We start from the raw sequence: 25,411 nt of genomic DNA on the forward strand, positions 1-25,411 counted from the left end.
CCCTCGTCCGGGCCTCAAATTCACGAACCTGGAGGCCGCGGGACAGCTGGATGGGCCTGCGGGAGGAGATATGCGTGTACTTTAGAGTGGGCCCCAGCAGCGATGTGGGTTGGAGCTGCTGGGGCCCACTCCCCTGTGCCGCGCGTATCACGGCTCTGCGTGTGGAGGAGGCACGCAGGCCCATCCAGCCTTCATACTGCGTGTGGCACAGGGGGAGTTTTCTCTGTGAAAAAGGCTCCGTTTTGCTTCAGGTTTTCTCCAGGTGGTGCCTGGACACTTCCGATGCTGGTTTTCGTCGATGAAGTAGGAGATGGGGGTCTCGTGGTGGGGGCTCAACCTACTTTTCAGGACCCTTGCGCGGAGCCTACACGGAGAGCGATACCATCCGTGCGCCCCCTGGTGGCCAGTCCCACTATTAGTATTTTAATTACTCTTTAGCTGTATAGCTTGAAGAAATGTTCACTACCCACCATAGTGTATTGTCACACGAAGGTTTCCTCAGTTTTAGTTATGAATTTAAAAATGCAATATGAAACACTTTAACCTGATATAGCCAGGAGCTGTACATAAATGACAGAACAATTAACAAGCACAATTTTAAAACAGCCAAATCAACAAATACCAAGGATGTATATGTCCTGTCCCGTTTTGATAGTCCTCGTGTGTATATATAGCGCCCAGATGCTTCAGAGCTTTGGCGCTTTACAAATATGTAAATGAAATAAAATAACTATATAAATGAAAGAAAAAAAATAACAATAAAACAAACAGACAGGAACAAAGAAACTATTTGCTTAAAGCAATAACGTCTACACACTCTCAACAGCCCAGAAGAAGAACGGCTTGTCCTTCGAGAATTATCCCTCAAAATGTGTCTCTTTCTACCAGACAATATAGTACGTTCCTCTCGCTCTAGTAAAAACACATGTCATGGTTACGTGTCTGATACAGTACCTGCTACATGCGATTTCTTCCTAACCTTATAACCATTACCAACAAACATATCCAATTGGAAACAGAGACAATAGGACATTTGTGAAGTTTTTGATACTTTATTTGCGAATAGAGGAGACTTAAAGCTTAAAGTTACAACAGGATGAACGACAATCATATACTTTGCACACACAGAGCTGGAAGATGGTCCCTTGCGTGCAGATGCAGAGTTGAAATGGGAACCAGCAAATAGCAGTTGCCTTGAATCCTTCAGGGGAAAGCAGCGCCATGTACTCCTGAAATAGAGATGCACAAGAAATACTGAGAAGATTATCCTAGGTAAAGGATCAGAACACAAATATCTCCAAACGCAGCACATATAGCATCTTACAGAAAGTGGGTCCACATTTGCTATTTTCTAGCTAATCGGGTGCCCTTTTGTGCCCCCTAGTCGGAATGTTGCAATGCCTTGTAATAGAGTTAACCGTTTCTCTAAGTAAACCATTGCAGGGAATTAAAACCGGGGATTGCGGGAAGAAGAACTAGACATGAATCATATACCAAATAAAATTGCATGAACATTTAGAAATGTAGGAAACTAACCCATAGAGGACTGTTCCAGAAATATAAGGAGAAGTAAGAGATGATTATGTAAGACTGCATGCGCTGGAATGAGAGAAGGTCTCTTGAGAACAGGAAATAAGGATCTATTTTTGAACGAATCTGTACATTCTACGAAAGAAAGTGCTAAGCAGAGAAGTCAGAAGAGCAACACGCGTAGGAGCGAAAGGCCAATGATGACTTTGAGGAAAGGGTCCAATGAAAATGCAGGAGACTCAGAGATGGGGTTTAGGAGGATGAGAGACAGGAAATGAGGTAGAGGGGTAGAATGAGGGAGACAGAAGCCAAGGGGGAGAACATAATAATACTACATTTGGATGAGAACTACAAAGAAAACTGCTAGTGCATCTTCGAGGAAGTAGTAGGGGGAATGCAGAGGAAAAACAAATCAACAGGATCATTTAAAGAGGATTTGGTGGATCTGGGAAGCATGGGAGCAATGAGGGGGTAGGAGGAGCAACACCATATGCCCACACCAAAAGAGAAATGAGTGTGAGATTAAGGACAACCCGATGTTTTCATAGCATTGTAAGCAATAAAGCATGTCTTGATTTGGAAAAGATTTGCACTAATACTTTTTAAAAGGCCGTTGGAAACGTTTTTGAATAGTGGGCAATCCGTTCCCCTGTTTCACAAATGAGAACAGGAACACACAGCCATGTTCCTGAACGTTCTGCTTTTCCCCACTGCACAGAGGAAAGACATGAGCACACCATGTTGCCTCTAGGTGCGCTTTTCAGGAGGTTCCCAGAGATGTCCAATCAATGTGGCCACCACGTGAAGTGATACCAATGTAACAGAATAGACATGTTCTGACCGATTATCTGGAAGGTGGCAAAACCATACATGGGCCGAATTTCGTTTGGAAGAGAACTCCTTAACAGGAACTACATGTAGTGTGTTTCATCTTCATAGACCATTTACACTTTCATACAGAGTGTATAAACGGGGTACACTCTATGAGTTACATTGCAAATCGAGGTGCTCACAGCAATGGTGCAGACCCATGAACCCCTGAGGTGCAGATTCTGCACAAGCAAAATACTTCCTGTTGCTGCCAGCATCTACTGTTTCTCTCTGCCATTATTGCTATCTTTGCTCCCCTGGATTCTTGTAACATTGCCCTTGCACAACCCTGGCTCTTGCAACCTCGCCTATGTGACACCACTTTGACATTTTCAGGGCACCCATCTTAATTGTCCCTTTTTATTTTACAAACTTATACTGCATGCTCTCTTTGTGGGTCAGTTCATTTAACAAAATAGATGCATTTAGCACTCTGGACATAATGTTTTAATGGCAATTATACTTGATGCGCTGGCATACCCTTGTATTAAAAGCACTAAGTACTCAAGCGCGACACTGGTTACAGTTTGTCATGTCAACTTGTACCACCCAATACACACAAACCCCATTGATTATCTACTTATTAGCATCTTGGACAGGCGCAGTAGCCAATCAGGTTGTTATGAAAAAGATGGAATGTGCAGTTATATAATTACACTTTGAGCATTCGTTTGGCTACTTTTTCTCACCTTCTTGTTCCACACCTAAGCACCAACCGCTATTGTCAAAATTACCAACTTCACCCTACGTGGCAAACTACAAAAACCTAACGGAGGGTATGTTTGGGTATATGTGCATGTCTAAGTAAGAGTTATATCTGTATAGAACAGTGGAGGAAGGTAGTAGGATAATTAACATCAGGTGGAGCAACTAAGCCCTCCCCTCAAAATGGCCACTATGAACGTCACTAAATGTACAATATCCCATTGGTTACACAAACTATAGGACCCCTAATTACGTGGTCCTCTACAATTGGTTGGCTTCTAACCCCATCAGTAATTTTCCACCTACGTCTAGCAGCTTGCAGGCTGAACAACCAGGTGTGGATGAGCGTGTCTTAGCACTAGCTTCCCACCAATTACTGTAGCAATTCATCATCACCTCAATGGTTCAGTGTCAATTAGTACTTTGAAGATTGGACTTGAGTTTGTACTGTGCTCCGAGAATTTCAGGCAGTGTGGGCCTCAGCCAGCCACCGTGCGTAGGTGTGACCACCTCGACCGTCCAACTTCCTTCTACCACATGACTGGATACCATGAAATCGAGCTTTTCGTGTACTTGATTTTATTCTCCAATATTCCTCTGATGTCTTTTGTTTTTACCTGACCTTTCTGAACAGGAGCCTCTGTTCTTTCACACTAATTGTATCCAGTGTCAGCCCATTCCAGTTTGATAAGACCTTGGCTTTCTTGGCTCAGTCAACTCCTTAGCTGAGCTTTTATTATGTTTAATTCAATTGCTTTTCTTAACTGCAACACTGAAATGAGGCCTTTTTGCTTTGTTCAGCACTGCTTCATAACGTGGAGGAATCATCCATCCTTTACTGATCCATATGTATCTATATATGTATATATTGGCGCTTACTGCAATATATCTATTTAAAAGCATGTGACTAGCTTCATGATTATTTTGCTGCTTGCGTTTCTGTAGCATCTGTACACGTTAAAACTAACTAAGTATCTTCATCAGGTCTGTGGCATAAGATTCTTTACCTTGATCCCAAGATGTCACTTATCCTTACTTCATCTTAATATTTTATAGATTGTCTGCATTATCTGGTCTGTTTATCTCTTATATGGGTGTCAATTCGGTTTTGTATGACATCACCATTCGCCTTCATCCGTCATCTTCTCTACTTCTTCAGGTATTTCATTCAAATGGCCAACATATTGTCTTGAATGTAGGTATGGTTTTCTCAATGGGTATCTTGCTTCCCAGATTCTCTTAGGTATGGGTATTCTTATGGGTACTGCACAGAGCCCACGCTCTGCTCTTTGCTGGTTCAACTGTTCTGCATACGTCACATACTTCGGTTCCCTTTCGACAGGTAATGCAGGTGGGGCAGTTGGAGTGGGGGTACTTGGCTTCTCCTCTACACAAGTCTACAGATGTGCCACTCAAAAGAGGAGTAGGATTGAGTAGCCATAATAGAAGCACGGACCCACTCTGGGAAGATAAAGGCCACTCCACCTCCTGGCTTGTTAGGTCTAGGTTTGGAGATGATTTTGTAGCCCTCAGGAAGGAGAGTGTCAAGAGCAATGACAGAGCTGGCAATGAACCACATCTCTGTAAGGGCGAGGATGTAGAAGGAGACTTATGTCAGAGAAGGGATAGACAGCAGAGCAAGCATTCAGAGTAGCTAAGTAAAGCTGATTGCCACCTTTGAAAGTTTTCAGAGGGGGGCTACAGGGGTGTGGTACTCTTGTCGGTGGTGGTGGAGAGGTTAGAGGAGAGGAGGAAGAAGGGGTAGCAGGGGAAGAACATGAGAGAAGGCAAGTGCCGGTCAAAGAGGAGGAGAGTCGGTTGAGAACCTTGGGCCATGGCAGTGCCTTTGTCATAGACATTAATGATGCACCTAGAGGAAGAGAAGTATGCCAAAAGTACTTCCCATCTAGTGCCACCATTAATGCGAGAAGAGGAAAAAGGGGAAAGAGTGGAGACCATGTGGAGGTCCATAGATTAGGGGAAGTTACAGAAAAGAGGATGTCAGTGATAGTCTACCTAGAAGTAGCATTGACATAGATTTCAGCAATAGGTAGGCCTGGATTAGAGTCCAGGAGTGCTTTTTAAAGTTTTTTTCTTCCAGACTTTGTGAGAGGGATAGGATAGATGATGGTGTAACATTTAGAATAGATAGGGGAGATGGATAGAAATGTATTGGGGAGGAGGGAGCATAAAGAAGACAGAGTAGCTGCAAAATGCATACATAAATCACCAGATGTGCCTAGCAGCCGTGCAGGCCCAGAAGGAAGCGGGGCTTTACACAAAATATGCACAGGGTTACATAGATTATTAAACAACCCAGACTGGGTCAGTGGTAGAATACAGCAGAAAACATACACTGGGCAGGTTCAAAGGCACACCAAGAATCTACTTTAAGGCAGAGCACTACAATGCAATACAAAAAGCAGAGCACTACAATGCAGCACAAACCATAGACTGTGCAAGCTCAAATGCACACCTAGATTCGATTTTAAAGCAGAGCACAAAAAGCAGCACAAAACATACACTGTGCATGTTCAAAGACACATACAGATTCAATTTTAAAACAGAGCGCCAAAATGCAGCACAACACATACACTGCACAGGTTTGAAAGCATATGAGATACAGGTTACAGGCAGACAGCGACTACAGAGGTGAACAAGGGAAACAGAAGATGGTAACAGGGAGGCAGGGTGAAGTGCAGCAATAATTAAGACAGCCAAGATCTGAATGCAATGCACACATGTACTACGTATATATAAATGCGAAATATAACATACCACACAAGGCATTATTTCCTAAGCAGCTTCCCAAATGCTAACTTGCATGGCATGGCAACATGTTCAATAGCATGAAAATGCAACATCTTTTTTTCTTATACATAACTCTAAATACCTAAATGGGACTATGTGTATATAATGCCAAATATACCTGTGTATTGTTTGTTACATTTCTAAAATACTTTAGGCAAAGCGCTGTACACACATGTATGAGATATAAGCAATGATGAATAATATAATACAGAGCAAAAACAAGGAAGAAAAAGACAAGGAATAAACCACAAAACAAGAAACGATATGGTAATCCACTGAACTGTAGAGATGAACAGCTAGCAACATGATTGAGCCAGACTAATGACATTTAAAATAATAAAACTAGAGGGTAGGAGGAAGATGAACATGGCATCAGATCCCATAAACAGGAGCCTGTAGAACAGTAAAGGCAGCCCTAACAGCGAGAAGAAAGAGAAGGAAGACAGGAGTCCTCGCCAGAAGGACCTGTAACCAACATCAATGCTTGCAGTCCCCGGCACCACCAATTCAGACCACAACCAGTTCCAAGATTCCTGAATGTCCAAAGGCGGCCGCAAGCACACATCAGTCTGAGACCAAATGCCAACTCAGTGCCATCGTGCATGCATCACCGCTAACATCGCATGGTAAGGCGGCATAGGCAGCTCCTCCAAATGCACAGGGAATAGCGAGAGTCGCAAACAACAATAGTGAGGCATAAGGCACCACAATCCCACCAGCAACGGCAGCGTGACACTGCTAAGATTAAACAGGGAGGCAAAAACAGCCCCCACAGCAGATCAGTGACCCACAAAACTCACAGAAGTGAGGACATGGCACAGCCGGCCAGCACAATCGCCCAGGAAGAGCAGTATTGACTCGGTGACCACAAATTAATACTCATTTTCATTTACAAATGACATCATGCATTAGTAATGTGTCAGCATGAAGGTTGAGTGAGTTGATTTTCTACCAGTTATGTCTTAAGTAACCGAGAACAATAATTTGGTATGCCAAGAAATCATTGATATTTGGGATGGAAGGAAGGAGGACGAAGCACTGTAGAGACAGGGAAACTTTGGGCAGACATGGACTTAGCCAAAGGAGCACTACATGTTGGAGATTGACCAATTACTGTGGGGTTCCATGTGGTCAGGAATTATGCTATTGCCGTCATCGTAGGGAAACATGTTATCTTAGATGTGTGCTAGTGTCTGAGTTCATCAGGCTCAAAACTAAAATGACAACACATGATTCCATGGGCTTCAGTAACACTAACTATGATTCTGTCTATTTGTATTCCTCCAGAATCCAGAAGTACTGTGTTCTGAGCATATAAGACTTTAAACCAGTGATGTATGTACAGTATCATTAGCACTGAAATGTTGTTTTAAGCAAATAGATTAGTTGGGATAAAATAAATCTGCTTTTTTTACCAGTTCTCAGTGCACCTGTAAGAGAAAGTAACACAGACAATATATTAGCGGTTTAGAAGTGCACAATTTCCACTGGAGAAAGATCATTTTGAAGGATAGCAAACATATAATATCGTACCATAACGCCACCCACGTCACCCTGTAAGAAAAACATAGTAATAATGGAGATGTTAATGTACATAATTAAGGAAAGAAAACATGTTTTTAAATCTAGTAAAATGAAGTAGATCTTACCACAACTCCATGGTGGTCGAGTCCACCACCAAAGCTCTGTAGAAGACAAGGAGGGAGTCTCTCGATCATGAGGTAAGGACACACAAAATACACGCACAGTTGATTTACAAAGTAGAGCTACAACTGTTGCTTTACTACCTTCCGTACCCACGTAGCTTCACTTCCCAATGAGCCAGTCTATCACGGTAATTATGGGTTTGCCAGTAACCCGCCTGTAATACCCGTGGCTTACTGGCAAGCCTGCCTTACCATTACGGGCACTCGATATCTCAGTGTTACCAGGATACTATGGGAGCCGGCAACAGTGGTAAATTCCAATTCCATGGAGTACCATAAGACTTCATGGAATGGGTTTGCCGCAATCATCGGCACTGGTAGTACCGGTGCCAGTGATTGTGGCAATTATTTGCCAGTTGTTGCCTGAACTGCTCTACCGGCAAACTCAGAGTGTGCTGGTCTGGTAAAAATGCCTGATCCAGTATTACTGGAATTTTTACTGGACCGGCACACTCGTAATGAGACCCAATGTGTTTTCTTTATTTTCATTACTCTCCGTGTTGCACCAGTTACAGTCCCTATGACATTTCAGGGAAAACAAATCCAGAAATGTAGAAAGGAATCTACTCAATTCAGGGAAAGACCTATGAGTAAGAACATGAACATAGTTCGATAAACAAGGACAGTAGAACGTATTGCATTTTGTTTGTTGTTGCCCAAAATAACACCAACCCTTCTATCCCTATGTCTGATTTTTTGGTTGTTTTTGTGAGCCAAGCTCGTTTACAACAGAGTGACTTTAGTTCCCTTTTTGCTTCAAACACCTTTCCACAGAAGGAAGTTAGTTTATTGTAAAACATTTTCAAAATGCCTGTGGGCTTGTTGCCTCCAGTGGATTCTTCTAATCAGAGGTGGGTGTGTGCCTCTTCTGGAGCAGTAGAGCTGGATCACTGGTAATGTGCTAACTGATAACATGCTTGTAGAGGGCTACCTCTAAAACGTGGATTGGATTGCGCTGAATCAGCAGAAAATCAGTCGGGCATGCTAATGACCCTACTCCAGTCTTGCCAGATGTCATTGGCAGCAGCAAATCAGTAAGTTGTCCTATTTCGTCGGAGGCCAGTTGCACCCTTAGCAGGCAATGTGAGACAAAGAGACATGGTGCAGCACAGAGCCCATGGTCCTGATCATGAAAAGCCTCAACTACTGTATTTGGAGAATTCAGTGGACTGGGCTACAGTGTTTGAGCTACTCAGGGGGGCAACATAGAGCACACATCCTTTGCATGGAGATAGCCATTTATTTAATTCCTTTCACATGGCGAGAACAGTGGAGTCTGGGAAAGCCATTCATTGAGCACATTAGGATCAGTGTGAGGTACAGCCAGCAATCAAACATGGCCGACCTGCCCGTTGATCAATTTTTGATGTCAGATTACTAAAGTGTGAAGGGAGTGTAGGTGAATGGAATGGCGTGGTACAGATGGCACCCACACATCCTAAAAGCTATAAGGGTGTGGTAAAGATAGGATTAATACATTTGAATTAAGGAGAATTAAGGGAATAATTGTGCTCTTGGACATTTGCAACCCTCTATAATTGTTCAGCATTACACTCTCTTTCCACTCCCCTCATTCATCATCATCCCAGTATTGTGTCACCTCACCCTGCTTTCACCTCTTTCCATAATATGGGCTTGTTGGCTCCTCTGTCTTTTCTCAGCAAAAACTGCTTTTTATGTCTCCTTCTCCCCTATCATTAAAAATGCCCCCCCCCCACAATGATTTTGTAAAATGTGCTTAGAAATATCACTCCATATATCTTTTCCACATTTTCTTTTCTTTCTCAGCCTGACTTGCTCTACCCTGCTGGGATTCAATTTCTTGCTTAGTCTCTGACTCCTTTTATTTCACTCTCATATTCGTCTGCTGTGTCTTCCGTCTTTGTCTGGTCCACCGCTGCCTCATTCTCAGTAGCTCTGTTTCCTCTATCTCATTGCACACTGACCACTTGCATTTAATTACATTACATTACATCTGCCATTACCCCTCTACATGTATTTGTATTCTTCTGCCCAGTTTGCTTTTTTCTGTTTTTACTGGAGCAGGATTGTGGGATGTTTGGGCTCTTTAGGAACTGTGAGATGCGCTGACTGCCTGCGATGAAAGTTACGGCATGTTGTGTGAAGTACAACACAATTTCACAGTAAAAACCATACAAGTGCTGGCAGGCAATTGGTTCTCTGGTCTTCTTGGAGTGGTTATTTGATTTACCAGGGCATTTACATCTATCATTCATGCCTATTCTACCATGCTATCCACATGTAATGGGCATGCTTATGACTTATCAGCCATGTTGCAATACCCATGTAACACATTCCACCAAAATGTACAGGGATAGATTCCAAAACTCATTAGTTCAGTGCAAGAACATTATGAGGAAAAATCATTGCAAATTGATGTAAGTTTATTTAAACTTTATTCTGCTCTTTTCTGCCGCTTTTCATGATATCCCTTCTGATTCTGAGGAGACCTCAATACATGGCAGATAGATATGTTTGGAACAGTGCAAATCATTGGTTGTGCAGGGGAAATGGGATTCTGTTGAGTAGGTTCATGTTTGAGAGGATATCATGTGTTTTTGACTGCCCACAAGCTTGACAGGAAGCTATTTACCCACACGATTGACAATTTTCATGCGTGGAAGCTATTGTTTTACTTTTCTAAAATTACTACTGCAAAATATTTAAGTCATTTTTGTTTAATTATTTTGATGGGCCCTCCCTTACCAACACCCTACTCTAACTGTGCTATTTTAGTGAACTATTCAAAAGCCAGGAGCGGTCAAGTATATGGGACCTCTTTAGATTCGGCCAAAGGGTTTTAACTCTATTGATAATAATATTTGAAACCAAAATTTAGATGGGATGTGGGTTCCTGCAGGTGTTTTACAGTTAATGCAGCATGAGGGTACGTCAGCAGCATTATGATGCTCTAGATTCAATGACTATTGTAAGGAATTCCGCACAAACATGGGGTTAAGCAACTCTGCCCCCAACACTGCTGCTGTTTGTTCTTTTTTTGTGCAAATTTAATCCCATGGATCAACAGTGTATTCTGCCTTTTCTAAATGGTAGCCAATCTAGCATGCTGATGTATGCCGAAAATATAGTCTTAATAGACATTACTTTAATAGGCTTGCAACTGACCAACTATGACCCTACACCAAAATGCTGGGACTTTCAGAAAATCCCTTAAAACGTTGCTATTTAAGCCCCACTCGACTGATCAGTGATCCTGCCCCATCTCTTGTGTCCGTCCTTTTGTGTCTGTGCTGCACCCTGATGCCTGCAGGCTTTTCAGCGCATAAGAAATAAATAAAAAATAAATAAATGCATTTGTATGCAAGTACATTTTTTAAAGATCATGGTTTGAAATTCATCAAAGATCACGGTTTTCGGCAAAGGAGGGTTGGTCCAATGACAACAATAACATCGAGGCAGTTAGATGCAATAAGTACTTTTGACAGCAGTGGTGATGGGGTCATGCATGTAAAGACGGTTGCTAAGCACTGTGCCCCAGGGTTTAGTGGGCCCCTATCCATTTATGGGGTATACGGGGGTGGAGACTAGACAAGTGCCTATCAATGCTGGAGGCTAAAACCCAGATGGCAATGTTTTATGGAGTGAGATCTGGTAGTATATGAACCGTACTCTAGAGGTGATGCAGACTATATTTTATCTGAAACTGGCTGGTTTGTCCCTGAGTACTCTGGCGACCAATGAGTACAGCAGAGATTCCTTTGAATGTTTTCTAAAAATTCTGCTAGACCCTCTTGTAAATCATTATATAGGTAATGCACTTATTGAGATTGTGCCTTCACTCGCTCAGTGTCAATTGTGTGGTATTTATGATTGACTACTTTGTTGCAGAGTTGGGGTTTCAGGGAAGTTTCAGTTTTTAGTAACACAGGCTCTCCTGAAAAAATGTTTGCAGAAGTGGAGCAATGTGCAACTGTGCAACACATCGAACATCTACCTTAATTAAAAGACTTTACAAACGTTTGCTTGGGAGGCGAGCTCAGCAACGTTATAAGGAAAGTCAAATCACGAGAGTGAAGAAGGATAGCACTGATGATTTGGCTAAATGCCTTTCCCCTTAAAGTGCGTATGATTTGATTTGGTATAAAAAAAAAGTCATGCGCATGTGGGATGGGCAAGAAGATATTTAGCAAATGTCATTGATTTGCAAAAATGGTATTGACTTTAAGAAGAAATAGATAAAGCTTACCTTTATTGAAAATAATATTAGTGCATGCATGGACGCACTGACGCTGTTCAATAATAATAATGATTTAGATTGATTGTATGATGCTTTAAATCTTGTTTAAGATGCTTTTTGGAGAAGTCTTAGAGTATTTGACATTTTTATAGGTACTGCTTATTTGTACTGTGTTGTTTTTTATGGTCTGTTTTTACATTTATTATTTTAATGGATGTGTTATGAATAAAACCATTAACCTGCCGAAGTGTGAGTAGTAATCGCTGCATATATGCCCTGTTCAGAACTTCTGCATTGAAAGTACATTAAGTAATTCCTCAAATTAATATCAACTGAGATTAGACCTGTATTCTGGCCGCTTTGAAATATATGTTGTCAATCATTTTAGGAATGTGTGTCTTTAAAGGTCTGCTGTGAACTGTGAGTGGGAAGTTTAAAAAAACATATTGGTCAACACAATTAGTTAGATGTGATAACATTTTTAACAGTAGCAAAAACAACAACAAAAAAGAGCCGCCTTCTCCTGTCTGGAAGATAACAAAAACATAACTATTAGATAGATCCCCATTCATTAAAAGATACATTAATATTAGCGTTTAGAAAAACTAAATAGTAGTTTTTTGACATTTGGACTTCTTTCATACTGCTCATAGCTCCCGTTCCTGGAATAATGAAGAACATGTTCGAGTGGTGAAAAAAGATGAAGACAACGTGATGCAGAAACACAGTGTGCGTATTATATTACGAGGTTCTATTCTTGCTACTTTTTACATGTCAATCAAGTCCCTCACGCAATTCTCCTATATGTTTAGCACATGTGAATTTCTCTCTGTGGGTTGTGGGACAGAAGAACATCAAACAAATAGCTGTTATTGAAAGGATTGATGCGCTCCCAAAAACACAATACCGACTTACAGACACCGCATAGAGCTAAACCAACTTCAAAGTCTCTTTACCTTTAGCATGAGCCAATAGAGCGGGAGCAGGCCTTAATTCCTGCGTGGCTGCCACAGTAGACGTTTGGGGTATTTAAAAAGTCTTTGAAGATGGCAGAATTTTTAATAACCAAATCTTCTGAGCGTAAATTCATAGGGTGTCAAAGAGCCAAGTAAGTAGCTCTCTGTGTCTTCCACATCGCTCCACCCACTGTGCCCAAGTAATTGACTGACAGCTGCAGCATGCAGCACATTTCACTGGGTGCAGTCCACCTGTATCCCAGTTGCAGCAATATCCAAGTGTTGGAGTTCTGAAAGTTGTTCCTTTGCCTCAATTCCGGACTTGGCAATTTGAAACCACTTTATCTGTTTTACAACCTTTCCATTGTGTCTGGGAGAAAGGCAATGTCAGACAGAGGTATTTGGAAGACCTGAAGGTGTGTGGGAAAGGCATGATTTTGGCATTTACTATCGTCTTCCTTGCTGTGCCCCACATCAAAGGAATCCCAGAGAATTGAAAGAGTATTGCAATGGAGAGGCCACGATGCCCTCCCCTCTCCACCTGCTGCCCTGCTAGGGATAACTGTTTCTGTTTTTCCCAGCCACATTTATTTTACTGATTTACTTTTGAGTTTTGTAATGTGCTAATTCACGGGAGTTGCTGCTTCAAAGCGCCTTAAAAAAACAAAATAGGGCATTGGTTACAATACAGATGCTTGCCATATATACAAAGAATAGGAAGCATGGGGTGATGTTGCATGTATCCTATACTTAGTTAAAGTTTGTATCAGAGACCTGGGCTGACAGCTGTGTTACATAGTGTAGTAGATGATTTTGCTCAGGCACCATTGGTCACAACAATTCTGGTGTTTGCAGGCTATTCATTTTACACAAAACATCAAACAAGGCACCACCAGGCAACCTTTTTGCAAAACCAAGGCAGTAAAATTCGAGGCTATCATGTAATTTGTAAAAATGTAACCATGGGGCAGAAGTGCTAGTCATAAGATATAAGTGTGGTGGAGCCAAGTATAGGAGTCACTGGTGGAGGAAAGGTTGTTTGGTTAATGTACGTGAGCATATCTAAGTCTTGCATTCCTCGCAAGAACATGAGGTAAGATACAACCTTTGTCTTGGTTTCTGTCAATTATAACTTGATGAGGAGACCCTAATTTACTGATAGCACTTTTGAACGTATACTGTGAACTCTGAGGGTGAAGTTAAAAAAAACTATTATAGGTTAATCTTATGCATTAAAATTTGACCCAATATTCAAAACTAAAAAACATTTAAAAAGTTTAATATTACCCAGAAGCCACCACCACCATCATCAAGTTTATTTCAAACCATATCTTCATCAACAAGTCATACACTTTAAAATCCGTCACATTTTAAAATCACAATGCCATAACACAAGAAAAGAAAGATAGAAGTTACCGACATATCTAGAGTCTAACAACTTCTCCTAACAATGTGCATTTATAAATTTGTTCTACATCCGAAAAAACCCTGTCACCAACCATCTTCAGTTTGCTCTTCCTCGACCAAGCATTCATAAGGAAGTTAGCAAACACAAACATAGCCACTATCCTTGAAAAGCTTAATAAGAACATCAGTGCTGGACGATGTGACCTAACACCACGTTCTCTTCAATTATGCAATAAACATGTGCTCTGATATCAGGAAACAATTGGGCAAAACAGAATGAAGTGGCTGAGTGTCTCAGAGGCCCCACACAAACACTTCCAGTTGATAGTCTCCTCCTTACAAATGGCAGATTATTAACTCTGGGAGTGAGCAATAAACATACAGTGCAAAAGCACAGAGTCCTGCAATAATTACTCATTATGCCCTGACAGATAGCCTAGACACAGCTTCGACCTCTCTTGCCGATGCCGAGAAGTTCATGGATCATTTTTTTTACTAATTGTTGGGGTTATTGCTGGAGCTCAATTGGTCCTCAAAAATGCTTTGGCCATGATAATTAATGTAACAAAAGTTTACTGTGTGCAAGCCAGCCTATTTTATTAGAACCCGGCATGGCGTTCAAGTTCAAACTCATATCTTTTGTCAGAAGTCTGTGGTTATCAGACCATAGGGCATTCCAGAGTCTAATGAATATAATATCAGAAAGGTATACCATGGCGTTTTCCAAATGAATACATATCAAGGGATATAGTTTGCTTAAAAAAAGATATTCAGTTTGCTGATGATTGTATGCCCTAGTAAAACCCCAGACCTCACACCCATTAATCCCTCTAGCAAAGGCTTTACCCTCATATGTATTCAATATGTGTTCGGCTGAGGCGTTTCCCAGAGTTTTAGACAGTTTAAAAATGCCATCAACAATCTGGTTCATCTAAAAATTATTTTTCGTAATATGGTCTCACAATAGCTGTCCTTCTAGATACATAGTGGGAATACCTTTTAGGTATAATGGAAACACACTTTGTAAAACACTTTTGGATAATTACCATCGGGCCTCTGTCCCTCATAAACTCTGCATTAGCCCGAAATGAAAAGCTGTAATGACCTTGGAGTCCTGGCTAGGAGAACAGCATCTTTAGCATAGCTGACAGCTGGCAATCTCCTTGCACCACATCTTGGTACATCGACAGTGCATGACTTCAAGTGAGCGGTGAGCAGGTTAACATATAAGTTAAGAAGAAGGGTTGCAGGAACACAGCCTTATCGACCTCCCTTTTCTACCTCAAGCACTAGGTCAATTCGCCATGTTTCCAATATCAAATACATATTCTTAGTTTTCATATAGGTATTCCTTCAGCCTTATCAACAGTCTGGGAGCCCCAAGGTCACAAAGAATCCTCCAAGGTACTCACCTGTCTGCATGGTCAAACCCTGAGATGAGATCCATGAATGCCATGTAGAAAGGCGGACATGTTTTGCCAAAAGCAAGTAAAAATGAAGGCATTGATTTATGCCAGTTCCCAGTCTCAAGCATAGTTGGGTATCTGAGAGAAGGTATTCATCCATAACCCATTCTTCCAAGTGATTTTTAGTCCTGTCTAGAAGTGTCATGGGGTGGTAAGAGGATGGTGCAGATGTATTCCATTTTTTGTAAATTGGTACTATAAATCCCATTTTCCAACTATCTGGCATTTGATTAGTCCAAATGAGGGCATTTAGCAACTGATCAAGGAAGTCGCCCCATATATATGGTGTTGTAAAAAATCAATAATTCGGGACACCATCTATCCCAGTGATTTGAAGGGTTTCTGTCTCTGAAAAACCTGCAACCCTTCACACAGTGTTACTGGATCCATAGGTTTGTCTCTGCTCCACCCAATACAATGAGACCCTTCCATTCAATCTCAGTCATAGCCTTGTTACTAATTAAAGTGCTGTAATGTCTTAACCATGTCTTTTCATCTATGTGTACCTCAAGGGGCCTTGAACACCCTTTATCTAGACCTGCCCTGTTCCTGGCCACAATACCCCAGAAAGTTTTAGAGTCCACCCTCTCTACTGCCTCATGCAAAGTTTCCATTTTTTATTAGCCAGCACTCTTTTCCTCTCAGATAGAGCTAGCTTCAAATCACGCTGCCTAACTCGAAGTCCCCCAATGTCCACCATAGGCTTTTTGAAGGCCACCAGAAGAAGTGTTCTCATGTCCTTATAGTGATCAAACAGCAAGATTTGGTATGGCGTTTCTCATGATCCCATGAGGAAACCATGGGTCTAGAAATTCACTTAGATATAATCAGGAAGTCCCCAAAGCCCTTCATGAGGATAGCTAGTATTGCAACTGGGAGTAAACCTATGTTGACCTAACATATTTCCATTGGCGTTATTCCACCATCCTAACCTAAATCTGGGTCCCTTTATGAGCAATGCAGAAAGTACCTGTGGCTTCCTGAACAAAATATCATCTGTCACCCAGATGGGAGATAGCGGATTGTGATCACTCTCTGGCCTTCTATTAATTTTGAAATCAGGTATGCACCCCCACTAACTCATTGGTACTGAAAAATAATCAATAATAATTCAGAACCTACCATTATTAAATGTATAGTCCCCAGCTGAGCTCAATTTAGATCTTCCGTTGACTGCCCGGTATCCAAGTTTAGCGAATATCTCCCATAATATCAATGCCTAATACAAGGTAATTGGAGCAATTATCAAAGCTGAGGGACAGAAAATGCCCTTTCCTCTTCACGAAGGGTAAAAAACTGTGTCTCCACTCCCAAGGCGGTGATTAAAATCTCCCCCCACAATAATGGGGAAAGTTGAGCGTGCACACCCCAAGGCGGAGATTAAAATATCCCCCTACAATAATGGGGAAAGTTGAGCGTGCACACCCCGGCATACCCAAGATGATGTGCTTTAGCTACAACAATAACTATACAAATATGAATGGTGATGTAAGAGGTAGAAGACACAATGAATTAATATTGTGTACACATTTTAGTAAAGAGATCTAACGTTGTGGTTGTTTAAAGCTAAATCACTTCCCCCATGCAGCATTCCGAGGTGTTTTTGGGCCACTTTTTTAATTCTTCTATGTGTGTTGTGCTCCAGAAACACAACATATCAATAGCATCTGGGTGAAAGTGTTGATGCCGTTTATACCATCTCAACACTTCTTATATCCAAGAGAGGGATATAACCGCGCACCCTCCGCGGTGGGATAAACTGAGAACAAAGTCCTGCTATATTTAGCAGAGGTATGTAATGTCGACATTGTCCATATTACTGCTGCAGCAGGCTGCAAGATCATTTGAACCTTTTGTGAGCACTCGGCAAAATGTTCTAATCAACAAATCAATGCCAAGAAGCTCCATGTGGAGTCCAATAATCGTAAATCGCCCCACCCCCTGTTCCATTCCCTCCAAACTGAATGAACGGACTTTTGGCAGCAGTATGGCATTGCATGTCACTGTGCATGGGTCAGCTGGAAATTCTACTGAGACACACCAGGACCGAGATCGTGAAGTGAGGAAAGCCAACAAAGCAATATTGCACAAACAATGTCAGGCATTGCTCATGGGAATGACCTTGGACACATTTTATTCTTGATAACATCAACTGGAAGAAGCATTTAGGATAGAAATAACCACATTTAAAACCTACATTTGAGCGTTTCTAAGGAGCTTAGAATCTCCCGCATCATCATCATTGCTCCTAGGGCAACATAGTATTTTCATTTGGGAGTAGCTCATATCATGTGGGTCTGGCAACCAACCTGTTTTAACATTTAACAATGACACAAATATTTTCATTCAGACCCTCATTATTACTTTGGGAGTTTATGGGAAGTAATACAAACAGGCTTCATTTCAAATTGTGTCGGTTTTTACCCGGTCCCAAGTAATGGTGAGTGGGGTATTTCACACATGCAACATTCCTACATATACTGCATTTTGTAAATTTCAAATGAGTATGAAGACAAACACCTAGCCTAAATAACTTACATTCCTTCAGAAGCATTGTGAAATAACAAAAGTGTCGATTTTGTTTCATGACGTGAACGCAGGTACTAGTTCTTCCCTCATCCCTGCTGGAGAACAGAACACCCGGTTTCCATGAGGATATAAGTTGCAGAAGTCCCAATGGACTAACAGGGTTTGCAAATTTTATTAAGGGCTCTGTATTTGATACTTTCTAATTGCCATAACTTTCCCATTCAGTTTTCCTCAGGGACTGATAATCATTCCTAGCCCTGTGCTGTGATCCAGGAAAACTGAATACGTTTCTACCGCCGCTGTACATCCTCTGCTCCCTAGAGATCCCAGTGCTAGCGTGCACTGCACACCCCAAGCTAGCCAAGGGTACAACAACCCTCCCCCCGGCAATGTACTGTAACACCAGTGCAACATCATTCCCCTACCCCACCACCCACCTCATTTCTGCTGCCACTGCATATTGCCATTACTCTGAGACGCACTCCCCAAGGGACCCAGTGCAACACTGTGCAATACTGACTAAACCAGATACCCAGAGTCAAGTATCTCCCTTACCACCCCTGGCTCACCTGTCCCCTCGCCCTTCCTCACGCTGACTCTCACCTACACCCCTACTGGACCTACCGCGTATCCCCCAGCCATACTCACTGCCATCCTTCCCAGCCTCTCGCTCACCTACAACACTAGGACATTGCCACTAGACCAGACTGCCATCCTCTCCCTCCCATGCTCTGGAACACATTGGGCCTCATTACGACCCTGGCGCTAATGATTTAACGGTGCCGTAAAGAGCGTCGGCGCCGTTAAATCATTAGCGCCTGATTACAAGGTCCCTTAGCGGGTTGGAGGCTTTAACGCCTGCTTTTTGCAGGCGTTAAAATCCAACCCGCTAAGGGACCTTGGAGCTAATTACGGCAACCGTAATTTACGGTGCCGTAATTAGCACCTTCCCCATCCCCATTATGCCCAAATGGGGCGAAATGGGAATGGGGAAGGGCAAATGGTGAATGGGGAATTACCGCCCCCGCCAACCTTGTGATGGGGGTGGTAATTCCGCCATCAACCATGCCGGAGGCCGGCATGGACCATGGTGCTAATAGCACCATGGTCCAGCGCCTGGGTCGTAATGAGGCCCATTGTCTCTGAAAGCTCTGGACTCATACTTCAGGAAGCAGCTTACTACCCCCTGGGCTTACTGCACTCATTGATGGCAAATTCAGACACCTAAGGCTCTCCTCATGAACGTCTCCACCATCCTTCCCACCTCCCCCTTACCACCACCACCCTTACCCTCCTGGCCATGCCAAAACCCTCCACTCTCATACGCTCATGTCTGCAGCCAACCAGACTGTGACCATCAGCTGAGCCTTTTCAAACGTACACTCTCTGGGAGCCCACTCCATTGCTGTCCATGATCTTATTATTGACCACCACGTATACATCCTTATGACAACTGAATCCTGGTTCCATAGTGCCTCTGGCCCATCTCTATCTCTAGCCATTCCACCCAACTACTCTCTCTTTAGAGCAGACTGCCCCAATTCACCAGGAGGTGGTGTTGCCCTTATCGCCAAATCATCTCTAAATATCAGGCAGACCTCACCCCACTAGTTCTAGGCTACGAAATACACTTAAGCAAGCTTACTATCAACCCCCAAACCTCCTACAACCTCCTACTCCTCTACCGGCAACCCGACTCATCAAGCACCGCCAAATCTGACATCCCCCTGTTGCTAAACCCCCTCATCAAGCCCACAACCAAATGCATACTATTGGGTGACTTCAACCTAGGTTTTAGTGACACTGATGACACTAAAGCTACAGCCATTGCCAATTCTCTTGCTGATATGAGCTTTACTCAGCATTTCTCCACCCCCACAGATGCCAAAGTTTGCATCCTTGACTGCATCCTCACCATAAATGCTCCCATTATCATCTCAGCTGTGAACTCCATATCTTGATCTCACCACTCTCTGGTAGAATTCAACTTGACTCACTCCGCCCCCTGACCTACCTCACACACCCTGTAATTCCATTATGGCGCATAATACCTGCAAGCTCACTGAGGAGTAACTTGCACCCGCTCTGCAGACCCTCCTCACCACGTTGCCCCTGACAAAATACATTCCTAATGACGTAGCCATCCTATGGACGTGCACCCCCCCCTTCAAACCCAAAATACAAAATCTAGATAAGCCATCTAAAATCTGGTTCTTGTTATCCTCCACAGACACAGAGACCAGGAACACTTATGGAGGAAGCATCCCACTCCATCTAATCATGATATTCTCTCCAGAGCCACCAAAACCTACAAAAAGGCTGTTATATTGTCAAAAGCCAACTCTTATAACTCCAGAATCACCAATGGTAGCTCCAATGCCTAAAAACTCGTTTCCATTCTCAAAGGGTTAGAGAACCCTACTTCCCCCTGCTAACAGGCTCATTCAGACAAAGACTGGTGTTCCACCATCCAAACCGCCCTCACAAACAAAATAGACACAGTAAGAGACAACATCACTGCCAAAGAAGCACAACTCACTGCAGAACCCTCATAATGGAACTCTTTGGCACACCTAATCCCACCTAATCACCCCCACCAACTTTCTAGAGCTTTTCCAAAGTATCACAAGCCAATGTACTCGAAAGTATCTGCTCTCTCAAATCATTCAACTGCAAGGGAGACGCCTGCCCAGCTCATATTGTCAAGCCCTGCACCTCCATACTTACCACTGTCATTATTGACTTCATCAACTCCTTCTTCTACACCAGTTCAGTGCCCAAAGCTGCCTGGTTTACTCCTCTACTTAAGAAACCATTGCTCAACCCTACCCTTCCCACCAACTACCACCCCATCAGCACCTCCTTCCTCTTCAGAATTCATGATTGCAAGGCCTAGTCCCATATTCAACCCTTTTTGAAAATTCATCACTTGCTAGGAGCAAGGCAATCAGGCTCTAGGCCCAAACACAGCACTGAAACTGCCTTGCTGGATTTCAAAATCCAGATAGACAACATCTTTGACTCAGGTAATCTGGCTATTCTCCTCCTTCTCAACCTCTCTGCTGCCTTCAATCTGGTGGATCATGATACACTCTTCCACCAACATAGCTCTAATTTCCTTTTCTCCACATGTGCCATCACTTGGGTCAAATCCTTCCTAAGTGATCACACCTCCAGAGTCTTCATTGGAGACTGTGCAGCAGACCCCATCTCTGTCTCCCTTGGGGTCCCTCAAGGTTCCTGCCTCTCCCCAACCCACTACAACACATACACTAAGCCCCTATTCGACCTTCTTGACTCCCTTGGTATTACATATACCAACTTTGCAGGCGATAGCCAGATACTCACCTTCATCACAAGAAACTGCCAGGCTGACACCTCTGCTATAAATATGGTCTACAGCATCATCCAAAATTGGATGACCACCCACAATCTTTGCCTCAATGATGACAAAACAGAGCTGCTCATTGTGCCCCCCCCTTCAGCTCAAAAACCTAGACTCTGCCTTTGCGTCCTCTGTATTGATGGCGCAAATATCCCAGTCCTGAAACATGTAAAAACTCTAGGCTTTTACCTGGATGCAGCTCTCTCCATGACCAAACATATTAACACCCTGGCCTCGTCCACTACTTACACCTCCAAGCTTAATTCTCTCAGTAGACAGTTGGTCCCTCCAGAAAATTGCCTGACGTTTGTGAGGGCAACATTAATAAAAAGCTGGACTACTGCAACGCACTGCTCATGGGTACCAATGCAAAAAACCTTGCTAAACTCCAACTCCTTCAAAATAAAGCCCTTTGTGCAGCCCTGGGTTTACGTTGCACCAATAACATCTCAGCACTCAGATGAGACATCCACTGGCACCCCATCAGGGCCCGCATTTAATTCAACATGTTGACTGTTGCACACCACTGCTTGTACAAAGAGGCTGCACTTAATCTTCACAACAGTGTTGCTCTGAAATCCCCTGTTGCTCCCCCAACGATCGTCAGCGAGCCTGACCCTATCCACCCCGAGATTCAAAACTAAAAGTGCTGGAGGGATGAACTTTTGTGTCACAGCCCCCTCACTCTGGAACTCCCTGCCACCTAAAATTAGAAATGAATGCTTGCAGAAAACCTGGCTGTTTAACAAATATGACCACTGCCTATCTGTTTCTCTACCTTAGCGCTAACCCCTATGATTTCTGTACAAACGTTGTGATACCTCCCGGTCTGGGCCATACATAAATGTGATAAATACATAAATAAATGCATTGATTAATTAATTGATACAAATAATCAATAGCTGTTGTTTGAAATGTTTGGTGTGCTTGGCATCTAAGAAAATAATATAGCCCTACAGTTACAACAGTGGGCTACACTGACATTAACTTACCTCCCCATTCAGCAAAGGCCAATGATGCAGTAGTTGGCCTTTAATGCACTTGCAGCCTAGGTGTGTGGTAGCAGGGTATTAGCTCATTCTGCCAGAACATAGCAGAACATTTTTCCTGGTAAATTGATTTAAACCTTTAACATCCCACCATCCATGCAATTAATCGGATACCAGATTATTTGTGGCTAATACTAATAGTTGAAAATAACTTTGGCTGCTAAGGTCAGGTTCATTCGATTATTGGTGATAACAGTACCATATACATGACACCAGAATTATTCTTATTATTATTTGACAGATCCTTCTAAAAAGGCTGTGATGATAACAATAATTATCTCCATGTGCTAACACCATACATTGCCTTTTCCTTTTGAAGACCTACTAACTGATTATATAAAACAAGCCAGAATACCTTGAATGCTCCATTGTGTGCAAGGAGAATAACTTAATATAATGTTAGTGTTTTTACACCTAATACACACTTCCATAACACAATCAATACTGTGATGACCCAGCAGCTCCAAACAAAATAGGTTATGTGGCCTAGACCCTGCCCACCTGTCAATCACTTTAAACGGTTGTGTCTTCCTGTTTTGCTGCCCTTTTTCCCTACTTAAGCAGCACTTTAGCCTCTTTTCCATTGCAGTTGGTGAGCAGGTGCAAGTGTATCATAGTCACCTGGCCTAAGACCCACCTACCTTCTTAGCCTTGCCTCTTCCTTTCTCCTCTTAAGTTTTAGCTCAAGGTCATCTCTCGCTGAGGCATCCAAAGTGAAGGGTAGGCAACAAAAAAGGCAATTCCTTTTTGAACCTGTTCAGACTGGGAAGACCAAGGGACCTAACCCCTGCTCAGACAACAGGTAAGCGAGCGCTGGCATGTGTTTTCTCCCTCTTTCCCCACAGGCCATCTCCACCATCACCAGACAACATCAACAACATCACCCCTCCTCTAAGGCATGGACTCCACAATGCAACAACTTCACCCACTTTAGCCCCAATCCCATCAGCACATCCTCACTATCCAAAAAGTTGATGCTCGCCAATGTCCGCTCTGCTATCACTCATAGAGTAGGCATCGCCAACCTCATCACTACACATGACCTTGATGCCATCTTCATCACCGGGACCTGGCTGGCACCCACATCCTAGACGTCCTTGTCCCTGATGGCAACAGCATCCAACACAGAGGCCGGCCAAACAAGACAGGCGGAGGCCTCACAGTAGTCCACAAGACGTTGTGGCACTGCACTAGATTTGACATCGACAACATTGGCTCCTTTGAAGTCCTCTCCTGCCACTTCTTGCTCTCCCTGACTGACAGAGTCATTTTCCATCACATCTACAGACCACCCAAACCCAACCCTGCCTACAGGGGACACATCACCAACCTGGTCACCACCATGTGCCTCATGCACGCCAGTAACATCTTAATAGGTGACTTCAACCTCCCAGGCAAGAAGGCCACCAAACCGATGAAAGAAGCTCTCCTATGCCTTCTTGACACATTTAGCCTCACACAGCACATGAAAGACCCAACATACGAGAAAGGTTACATCCTCGACCTAATCATCACTGCACTCTATTCCCTCAATGGCAGCTCTCCTCTCCCACTAAAATGGTCTGACCACCTAGCGGTAACTTTCAACATCCTGTACAACATCCCAGTCATGCAATCCCAGTAGAATGTCTTCAGACAAGCCTTCAGGTCTTTCAAGAACTTCCTGGTGGAAGTCCTCATGGAAGACCTCACTAACCTCCACCTTACATGTACCGAAAACACCCCCAACTGAACTGTGACTCTATACTGGAAGCACTCAATGCCACCCCTTAGCCTCCATCAACTGATACACACCTCTGAAACAACGCACCTACAAACTGTAACCGTCAGCAACCTGGTACGTGCAAGAACTCAACCTCAGCACAAGAGACATCAGAAAACAAGAGAATACTTGCCACCACTCCAGGACTGCCTCCGACCTGGCACTCCCCAAGGAACTCTGAACAACCCGTTGACAACTAATTAACAAAACCAAGACCTACTACTATCCAAACACCATAGTAGAAACGAACAACAAAACCAAACCAGAGCCCCTTTCAAAGGGGTCAAGCTCTGTGTCAATCCGCTTCCCGACACTGCCATAATACAATCCATCAAAAAATTCACCACCATCAAAACCTTCTTCATTGACAAAATCAACAAGATTTGCAAGCACATAGACACCAGCTATGCATCCACAGACCCACCTCATGTCCCTCCTCGCAAAATATCCACACCCTGGACAACATTCAACACATTCTCGACAGAGGACCTGGTAGAAATACTAGTCGCAGTCAGAGCCATATCATATACAGACGACATCCTCTACCATCCATCCTCAAGACCCACCCTTCAGAAACTCTCCTTCCCTGCCTGGAGATCATCAACTGCTCCTTTAGCATCAACCCTAAAAAGAGGACAAATATTCCTTCTACTAAAGAAACCCACTCTGGATCCCGAAAACCTAGGTAACTACCACCCCATCACCCATCTTCCCTTCCTAGGTAAGTTCATCGAGAAAGTGATAGCAGTGTAAATGCAGCAACACATCGACACCAACAATCTTTTCCCAACCTACCAATCCAGGTTCAGACCCAGATGCAGCACAAAGATGGCAACCATACAGGTGGTCAACGACACCCTCAAAATTCTTGGCGACGGCCACCCCTGCCTCCTGGTTCTACTCAACCTCTCCGATGCTTTTGACATAGTAGACTTCCAGGTGCTGACGGAGACCCTACATCAGCACATGGGGATAAGCGACCTTGCCCTACGATGGTTTGAGTCCTGCCTCACCAA

General features: G+C 43.1%; 1 protein-coding gene across 9 annotated transcripts in view; it reads right to left on the reverse strand.

Moving 5' to 3' along the window:
• Window positions 1-1,028: 1,028 nt before the first annotated feature.
• Window positions 1,029-25,411, reverse strand: part of LOC138580695 (uncharacterized) — a 583,872-nt gene continuing 559,489 nt past the window's right edge. For all 9 annotated transcript variants that reach the window (XM_069651438.1, XM_069651437.1, XM_069651436.1 and 6 more), the window contains 4 exons: window positions 7,566-7,601; window positions 7,450-7,470; window positions 7,332-7,346; window positions 1,029-1,229 (listed from right to left, as the gene is read on the reverse strand). In XM_069651438.1, coding sequence (XP_069507539.1) covers window positions 7,338-7,346; window positions 7,450-7,470; window positions 7,566-7,601 — 66 coding nt within the window. In that variant the 3' untranslated portion in view covers window positions 1,029-1,229; window positions 7,332-7,337. The remainder of the gene's footprint in view (window positions 1,230-7,331; window positions 7,347-7,449; window positions 7,471-7,565; window positions 7,602-25,411) is intronic.

Source organism: Ambystoma mexicanum, chromosome 3p (genome assembly GCF_040938575.1).
Source record: "Ambystoma mexicanum isolate Mex_15411 chromosome 3p, UKY_AmexF1_1, whole genome shotgun sequence".
NCBI classification, from domain to species: domain Eukaryota; kingdom Metazoa; phylum Chordata; class Amphibia; order Caudata; family Ambystomatidae; genus Ambystoma; species Ambystoma mexicanum.